Source organism: Prinia subflava, chromosome Z (assembly GCF_021018805.1).
Source record: "Prinia subflava isolate CZ2003 ecotype Zambia chromosome Z, Cam_Psub_1.2, whole genome shotgun sequence".
NCBI lineage: Eukaryota > Metazoa > Chordata > Aves > Passeriformes > Cisticolidae > Prinia > Prinia subflava.
Genome location: NC_086283.1, coordinates 63268498 through 63277967, shown reverse-complemented (window position 1 = coordinate 63277967; position 9470 = coordinate 63268498). Strand labels below are relative to the sequence as shown.

General features: G+C 41.7%; 1 protein-coding gene across 1 annotated transcript; it reads right to left on the bottom strand.

Annotated features, from left to right (window-relative positions):
- Positions 1 to 7874: 7874 nt before the first annotated feature.
- Positions 7875 to 9148, bottom strand: TUSC1 (tumor suppressor candidate 1). The gene is made up of 2 exons (XM_063423215.1): positions 8501 to 9148; positions 7875 to 8360 (listed from the first exon to the last, which is right to left on the bottom strand). Exon 1 carries the CDS (start codon positions 9131 to 9133, stop codon positions 8561 to 8563), a length of 573 nt encoding a protein of 190 aa, XP_063279285.1. The 5' UTR covers positions 9134 to 9148; the 3' UTR covers positions 7875 to 8360; positions 8501 to 8560.
- Positions 9149 to 9470: the final 322 nt, after the last annotated feature.

Here is a 9470-nt window from a genome sequence, read left to right as displayed (position 1 = left end):
TGTACTTAACATTCCATAGATGATTATTATAAATGCATGTCTGACAAATTTTCTAGTGAGCCAGCATCACTGAAGTTTGCAGTTGTCATAACTTTGCAACCATACAACCCCCACAGATTCAGTTAAATGAGGTTCCTAATAAGCTGCATCATGACCAGAATTTCATTTGGCAAAATTTATGCTTACAGCTAAAAAGAAATTCCTTAGTTGGACAGATCCTATCTAAATTATTAAAATTCCTGCTTTGAAAAGAAATGTATTAGTGAAGAAAGTATGAAACTGCATAAACATACTGAAGAATCAAGCCACTGAAAAGACATAAAATAAAAAGGACAAAGTAAGTTTTCATACCTCTGGCTAAAGGGGAAAAAAAATTAGCCAAGTTCATAAAGTGATTGCAAAGACTCAAGATCATGTGTTCATGATCAGACTTTATCATGTGTTCAAGCTACATATACAGATTTACCCACATGGTTTTAGGCAGAAATACTGGCAGCTTTCCTGGTCTCTGTTTTATTTCATTTTATTGCAAAGAGTGCACGATGAGGGTATTTTGGCTTGTTGTTGCCTTACAGATAGAATTACACATTTTCACATTCCACATCAGAAGCTCATAAAAACATCTTTCTCCTTTTCTTCCTGAGGCATCAGTACTGATAGTAAGGACTCTATGAATAATGTTACGAAAACCAGTGTGTAGGCTTTGTCAGTCAACATCCTCAGGGTAACATCTCTCCTACCCTAAAAATCACCTTTATTTTTTCAGTATACTCACAGAGTATGTGTAAATCTTTTAAAGTTAAGAGATGATTCACTGAATCAACCGAACTTATCTGTCTTGTGAACCTGTTTTTTTAAATGTTCTAAAGAGCAAAACAAATTTAAAACTCTCCACAGTTAAAAATGATGGATGACAATCATATTTCAAAATAGGATTGTTAAAAGGGAATTAATGGTAGGAACTATGAAGGGGGGATAAAAAGAAAATATAGAAATGAATATAGCAATTAACAGCACCATTAGAAATCACTGTGCAGTAGTTCTCTGTAGGAAAGTCTAGAGCCCAGCACTCATTCCCACTGAAATGAGGCTCCTGTTATACAGTAAGTTAATCACTCAGGCAGATCAGCAAGACGCTTCCTTTCTGTCTCAGAGACATTGCATTCAATTTTTCTGTGGTGTAGAAGAGTCTCAGTAAAACACAGTTCCCCACTGTCAAAGCCAAGCAAGCTCTTAGAAAGTGAGATAATGAGTTGGAATTTCTTTATGTTACGGACCAAAGCCACATCTTGAATAAGATAAACCTTAAGTTGTTGTGTGAAACTCTTCAGTTGTATTTTCTTAATAAAACAGCAGCTTGGCTATATTTTACATTGTGTCTGATGCCTGAGAACTGCTTTGTGAATTGGTATTGAACGAGCTGCTCAGAATAGCTTAACGCACGGGAAAACACAAAGATTTCCAATCAGATTTGGCAGTAAGCATGGATTAACAAAATTATATACTCAGTTTCTCTGAGATTACAGTGCTGCTTGGCATACAGAAAGGGAAAACTTTTGGCTCCTGGTAAAATTTAATGTGTAAAGTACAGAAATAAAAATCATGTGATTGTAGTTTGAGAGTTGAGTCCATCCACTGGTTCACTGCATCTGAGAATAGGCATTAATTTAGCTTCAAATGCAGTCCTGAATGCAGCTGAAAATACTCTTTGTGCTAATCCACTTGAAAATAGAGCATTCCAGGGTGCATCAGAATCTGCTCTAGAGATCTGTAATAGAAAAGCCAAGATGGTGCTGTGTGGTAGAGGTGGTAAGACTTTGGGTGGGGGAACAATTAAAAAATTGCAGAAGAGCGGTAAGAACGGCACCTATGCTACCGGGTGAGAGACTCCACCATACACTTGTGTGCACTTTCTCAGGATGCTTAGGCCAGGAGACAAAGCCTTGATAATTTAGTGGGGTGGAATGGAAACACCGCTTACAGCTAGCTCATAAAAGGCACAAAACACCTATATAAAATGTTAGTAAATGCTAACCAACCTAAAACTACTGGAGAAGCAGACTTCTAAGATGGCATTTTCTGTCCTATGTCTCATGCAAGATTCATGTAAGGACTGAGTGGAGACAAAAAAAATGTATGGTTTTTGGGGCTAGGCTGCCAGATGCATGTATCTCAGTCCTTATGAGATTTTCCTTAAGAAAGGAAGAGCTTGCATGCAACTCTGCTGCAACACTGCAACAGTTTTCCTCTACTATTTTAGTGGAGTCTAGCATTTTTCTTAGCATCATCTACACAGAAATCTTCAGTGTAACAAGGGCTTCTTGCCCATATGGTCATCAAAGCTCCCATCTGTTCTCTAACCAGATATATTCAGTCTTCTTCTAGCCACTCATAGTCTCCTAAGTGGCCAGAGACAGATCTTGCAAGAGTCTTCATTTTGCCCTGAGCAGTAGCTGCTGAGGGGATGGACAAACATCTGCTGAGGGCACAAAATCATCTTCAGCTAAAAGTTGAAATAAAACTCTATCAGGTAGAATACAAACAAAAGATCCTCCGGTACCAAGACACGGCTAACACTACTGACTAACACCCGAAGCCGCCTTCTTTGTCCCCTCTCAGCCTGTCCTTCAAGCCAAAGACTATTAAAATCTAGCCAAGCACACCTATGCATACCCAGGAGATTATATTTTCATGCACACTCCTCCAATTGCTAGTGCCCTTTTCACACTGGCATAGAAGACTCAGGGTCATAGGGTCAAATTTTACTTTTACACTGGTTTTGCAGCTGCTTCTTTCACAATAATCAGAAACTTAAAATAGGCAAAACCTTTCTTACACATGAAGAAAGCCTTCTGGGTCTGCTTGAGATAATAAAAAACTTATATTTAAATTCCTGAGCATAAGTGGTGTTTTTTAGTGCCTTATTTTAGATTTTATGTGTCTGAGCCCTAAAGTGCATCCAGTCACTCATGTTTATCATGTAGAGTATTTAACTCTTGCTGAAATAATAGTTCTTACCTCACTTAAAAAATAAACCCAAAGAAAACCAAAATCTTCCATAAGATTTCTTTGAAAACTTCTGCTTATTTTGCATCTTATGATCTTTCAAAGTCTTTGGGAAAACATTTAAAGTGCACTGTTCTGATTTTAAACTATTTTACAGCATCCACCCTGAAACAGTTCTTCCTTACAAGTGCAGTGCAGCAAAACTACTTCAAAGTGTAAAAGCAAGATTTTTGACAATTAAAAAAATAATAAATCCATCAATTCTGAAGGAAAAGCAATAATAAAATTTAAAATTCCAGGTCTAAAAGCCTCAGCTGGGATTGAGGCTTCCTATAGTTAAGCTTCCTATTTTCTTCAATATGAAGAAACAATGAGTACAAACAGAGATGTGATTCTGACCACAGCACAGGAAAACTATTGCAAACTTAATAAGGAAGAAAAAATCCAGACACAGCTAAGTATTTACAACTAATGAACAAAGAAAGTTATTTCGGTAGCCCATATAATTTCTGTAGGCAGTTACCACTCTGCAAACACCTCACCTCTGGGTATGCCCCAAGCACCAACAGGATTAGGATGGATTAAGCACTTGAAGTGAGTTTGTCAAAGCACAGCACCTGGATGCTGCTGACTAGTTGCAGCTCATTCCTCTATTACAAACCAATGCTTCAGAAGGTGGTTAAAGAGTTGTACTGATCTAGATGATAAATCGCAAACAACTATGGGAGCCACCTGAGGTCACCAAAAATTCTGCAGCACTAATGCAACGGAGATGCCCAGGCTTCTGGCCCTCACAAATTTCCACATGAAATAAATTAACTTTAATGAGCACCACTGCTAATAATCTCAGCAGGGTCTAAAGACTGTTCATAGAGCAGTGTAAAGTGTGCCCTCACTTCAAAGGCATGCCAGTGCAAGACACAGTAGAATTTTTCCTCACTGCAAATCTTTTACTTTATCCAAATTTGCATTCAATATTTTTATTCATTAAATATATATCAATATATGAATATAATTACTTTAGTTGTTGTTTGATGGTCACATCTTTCCACAGTAATTCTCTCAATGAAAATATTTTTTCTCTAGATTATCCAACCAATTTATCATCTTCCCAGATTTGTAACGTAGCCCCTCTCCTATGTAGCTATATCTAAATCAGACTCGTTATGTCCTCTAAATTTAATCCCTTTTATCTTCTTTCCTGCTACAACTACATTCTGACTGCACAAAGATTCTTGGCAGCACAAAAAGCAAACAACTGGCCTTGAGAGTCATGAAATAATAGTGGCTGCAAGCTTTTTTAAAAAGAGCTTTTTAATTAGATGCCACTATCATTCTTGGAATGATACAGGGTTTTATTTTGGAAGTGATGTGGCAGTAAATGCAATTTGGATATTTTACAGAACAATGTTTCAAGGGCAGCTACACCTAAACTTTCCACTATTACAATGCAGATACTATTTATTACTTAAAAATATACAGGAAAGATCTTATGGATTTGTGAACACTAAAAATACAGCCTTAAACCACTACTTTAAATCACTTGCAACTTTGGAACAGAGACTTTCTATAACTCATGCAAGTATCTTTACTGAAATGAACAACACAAAAGGGGATACTGAACACACTGAGATATATGGAAACAGAAGAGTAACAGATGACTGCCTTGGTAGGAAAGTAGCCAAATTAAACTATTCTGAATGGTGTTAGTTATCATACAAAGACATTTAATTTATTTCATTATTCTCTGTGGGCAGCTACAGCAGTGCAAGACTCTAGCACATTCAAGGAGATGAGCACAGTCGACAAAGGACTCCTTCAGAATGCAATATTTAATGAAACTTAAACTAGGTCTCAGAAGAGCAATAGAATGTATATAAAAATATAGCACACTGAGCCATTCTGTTTACATACATGTTTTAAAGTAACTGTCATCAAACTCACACATGGCCCCAGAAGATTTACATGCACTTTTTAAATAGCTTCCATACATACAACTTTTTTAAAAATTCAAATTTCATTATAATTTCTTAATGTGATGCAGAGCATAGAATGATTTAGGAAGGAAAAAGCCTACAGCTAAGACCAAACACTTCCTTAAGGAATGAAAGAAAATAGTTTTGTTGTAGCCTTTCATTTCATTGATAGCATGCACGTATGCTAGTTATTATAATTGTATAGTAATTGTATGGTAATAGTTTTATATAAGTATGCTAGTTTGTTTATAATTACTTTGCATAGCATGCAGAAGTTAACTATAAGCAAAATATTTTAAACGGGAAGAATCCACCTGCATTCATAAATTTACTGCTAGCAAAATGAAAATAAAAAAGTTTGTTTCCCTCTTTTCAGGTAACTAAGATGCCTTAAGTTTTAGCTTTCATGTTTTTCAGATTCTGTACTGCCTAGGTGTGTAATTCTGAGCCTCATATTGAGTATTAGCAAACTCTCTTCACAGAGTAGGTAGACAAAACAAATCCTCTTCCTGCTGAAGACCAAGGACAACGGTTACAAGTTTTCAGACCCAAAAGCATGAACAACGGTGGACTGAAGAGAGAAGATAAGAAGGATGGGCCTTCATAATCTGAAGCTGTAATTAGACAAATAAACCCCAATATGCAAATAGACCAAAACTCATAAAAGTATGAGACCTTGTGACCAGTCATCAATTTAGTGACCATTTTAGGTCCATCTTGCGTGTACAAGAGTGTGGCCAGGCTCTTGTACTGCCCAAGGTATACCCTAAAGGCCTTTTAATAAATAGTATCTTCTTTTATATCTTTTAATATCTACTTTATTCTCTAGCTCTGTCCAGTCTCTGTTTCAGGTCACCCTTCCCAAGGCACCAACAATGCAAAGGGATAGGTACTTAAAACCTAAAATAAAAAACATGAAAAAAAACCCCCACGACTTTGAAATTCACAGTTTTGAATATGATTGGTGAAATCAGAAAAAATACAACTGAAATTATTTTGAAGCAAACAACTGAAATTATAAAACAATAGGAAAATAAGATGGCATAGTTCTGAGTTCTGTTTTTTTCGTACATTGTACCAATATTGTTCTGTAATGCACTCTTCCAAAACCAGTGAAGCTGCATTCACTTTAGACTAGAGACTGCAAGACACTGAAACCTGGAGACACTACCACAACAACAAAACCAAACCAAACCAAACCAAACCAAACAAACCCAAACAAACAAACAAACAAACAAGTGTATATATATATATATATACCTATCCTAGTCCAGAAGGTGGAAAGAGAATTAAGGATAAAATTTAGGAGTAACAAGTGAGGTCTGGATCTTCAAACTTGACTGCTTAAAACTCTTGAGTCAACTGTAGTACCACCTCCCCTGTACTTCATACATATAGATGCTATAGTGTGCCAGGCAACTCCAAACTCCATGTTTTTTACCAGCCATCAGCTTTAGGGGTTTTGGCTGAACGTGATATCAAGCTACTAACTGTTAGAACTAGTAGCAGAGACAAATCCAGACAGGATGCTCAAACACTTATAGCCCAGAGAATATTTACTGCTCCTGTAATACTCAGTATTTGTAACTTCATGTAGATAAGGATCACACAAGTGTGTCATGAAGGAATGCCTGCAAGCTATAATGTGGGGGACACTGTAGTGAAGTACCACTTTTTGTATCACCTCACTAAAGGCCTTTCCTAAATTTGGATTTTGTTCTCAAAATCAAACTCACAATAACCAAATCAGGCAACCGGTTAAATGAAATTTTTGCAGCTTGACTGAATCAAGCAATTTATTTACTGCAGTCCACGTGGAAGTAGCAATTTGAGGAAATACTCTGAATCTTTTCTCTGGCTTTTTATTTTAATTAGAAGCTTACTAGAACACTTTCCCCTCTCTGTAATCTGCAGGTTTGTTTTATAATTTATCTGTCAATATACATATAAGAGTAGAGAATCCTTTACACAAGCTTTCAGAGAACTTAGTAATCTTGCAAAAAAAAAAAAAATTTCCTTAATGCAAGAATTGCTTGTCCTGTTAGAAAAGTCCAGGATCTCTCCTCTTTTGTGTGTGCCAACACCTGCAGCTCTTGAAAAGGATGCCTGACATAGTGATGCATTTCTAGCATTGTATCTTAATAGCATCCTGTCTTCTCCTATTTTGACAGATTCTTTTCATCATTTGGGTATTCATACTTTACTGGAAACTGCTATTAAAGCAAGACAATCCTGATGGTATTGTAGACACTTGAGCATTTAGCAAGTATTTTTGAGAATGCTTAAGTTTATACAACAAACACCACAACCAGACATCACCACCCACATTTTTTCATTAAGGACATACTGACTGCACTCTGCCAATTTTTTTTTTTTTATTTTGAGAACACACTTGAAGCTGCAGATCGACATACTTAACAAACACTACAGGCATTTATGATTAGAGGGTTATGTTGACACTATGTGAAGAAATAGCTCTTTTCAGTAGTTATATGCTCAACGATACTTATAGAAAACCTTTTCACATTAGTTTCAACCTGAACTGAAACAGACCTTGGCTTTGAAAGCTTTAAGGAAACCAATCCCAAACCTGAAGGCATGAGGCCTTCAGGCATGAGACTTTAAATGTCATAGAAAATAAGGATATGTTACAAAAACAACCTCTGCCTCAGTTCCTCAAAAGGGTTTTTCGAGTGAAACAAATTTTCTAGCAAATTTTTCTAGGTCTGAACAATAACTAATTTCCTTCCAAACAGCAGATAATTAAGAAGATACAGTAGTTAAAAAACCCCAATTCTCTGGGCTTTGAGAAGGTGCAGTGCAATGGCCTGAAGGGCGCTTCCCCTACGATTTCAAAAACAGTCCGTTAAGAATTCACACTTTAGACAATCATTTTGTGTATCATAAGCTTATTTATTAGCTGCAGTTTTGTGTGAAAATATGAAATTCAAATAATCAGTATTCGTGTGAGGGTGAAGCAAGGGCATCATTAAAAATACAAATACTGTTCTGCAGTAAGTGTCCAAGGCAATTCATTGTTCAAATGATAACCAACTTCCACTGGAGCACTGATAATACAAGCTTTCAAGCTTCCTCCACTCCTTTCCCTAACACACACCAACTACAAAGAACTAGTCAGTCTCCATGGCTCTCGAAGCCTACAAGACAGTTGCTAACTCATGAGAAAAAAGGTGACCTACAGCTCCAGAGGAATCACAGTTCAGTGCTGTGGGATGACACGAGATAAAAGTGTTCTGTTCATCGCGGTTCTTTTCTCCACAACAGCCGCTGTGAGAGATTCCTCTCGTGTTTCAAGCCTCAGCTTCCCCCATGAGCCTGGTTCCCCTCGACGACGGTCAGTGCCTCCTGGGGATACATCTGGGAAAAGGATTAACAAACGTGAGCTCCTGCCCCACCCTTTTGGTGGGAAGGGCCCGTTTGGCAGACGGAGCCGAGCAGCAACCCCGCACCGCACGGGAGTCGCAGCCGGGAGCAAACAGGGGGTGACCCGCCCCTACCCCGTGGCGGCGGGGAGAGCCCGCAGCGCCGACCGGCGCCGCCCCCTCGGCCGGGGCCGCCTACACGGCCGGCACCAGGCTCTTCTTATCCAGCGGCTGCTCGTCCTCCTCCAGCAGCAGTTCGTCCAACTCCCCGTCCTCGGCCCCCGAGGCCTCGGGCCCGCCGGCGGCCCGGCAGCGGCGCAGGTGCCGCAAGGCCCGGCGGTGCTTCTCCTGCAGCCGCCCCAGCTGGGCGCGCAGGGCCTCCGCCTCCTCGGCCGGGTCGGCGGGGGACTTGTCGGGGCCGGGCCCCAGCAGGGCCTGTCGGAAGAGGCAGCGGTTCTCGCGGCGCAGGCGGCGATTCTCCAGCCGCAGCCGCGCGTTCTCCTGGCGCAGCCGCGCGTTGTGCCACTCGCGCTCTTCCCGCTGCCGCAGCGCCTCGCTGTGGCTGGCCGCCAAGTCCGCGTACCGCTCCGCCAGCTGCTGCGGCGAGCCCCGCGACTCGCCACGCCAGCCCTGCTGCCCGCCGCCGGCCTCGGCCGCCTCCGCGGCCCCGCCGCGCCCGCCGCTCCCGGCGGCGCCACCGAGCACCGCCCGGCCCCCCCGCGCCGCGCCGCTGCCCCAGCGCCCGCCCACCGCGCGCATGCGCCTCATCCGTGCCGCGCCCGCCGCCGCCGCCCGCCCGCAGCCGCCGCGAGCCGAGCGAGCGCTCCCGGTCCGCGCAGAGTGGGGCGGGGCCTGGGCCCGCGGGGCGGGGCCGGCGGGGCGGCCCCACCGCCGCCCCTGCGCTGAGCGCGGGCGGCCGGCAGGGGGCGCCGGCAGAGCCTGGCCGGGGCGGCCCTCACACACCGGCCACGGCCGGGGCTCTCCTCCCGGCACAGCGGGCCGGTGAGAGCCCGAGCAGCCTCTCCTTGAACGCTGCCAGTGGTAGCGCAGCTACAGCTTCTCCAAGCAGCCTGTGCCAGTGCCTCGCAGTAAAGAGTTTCTTGCT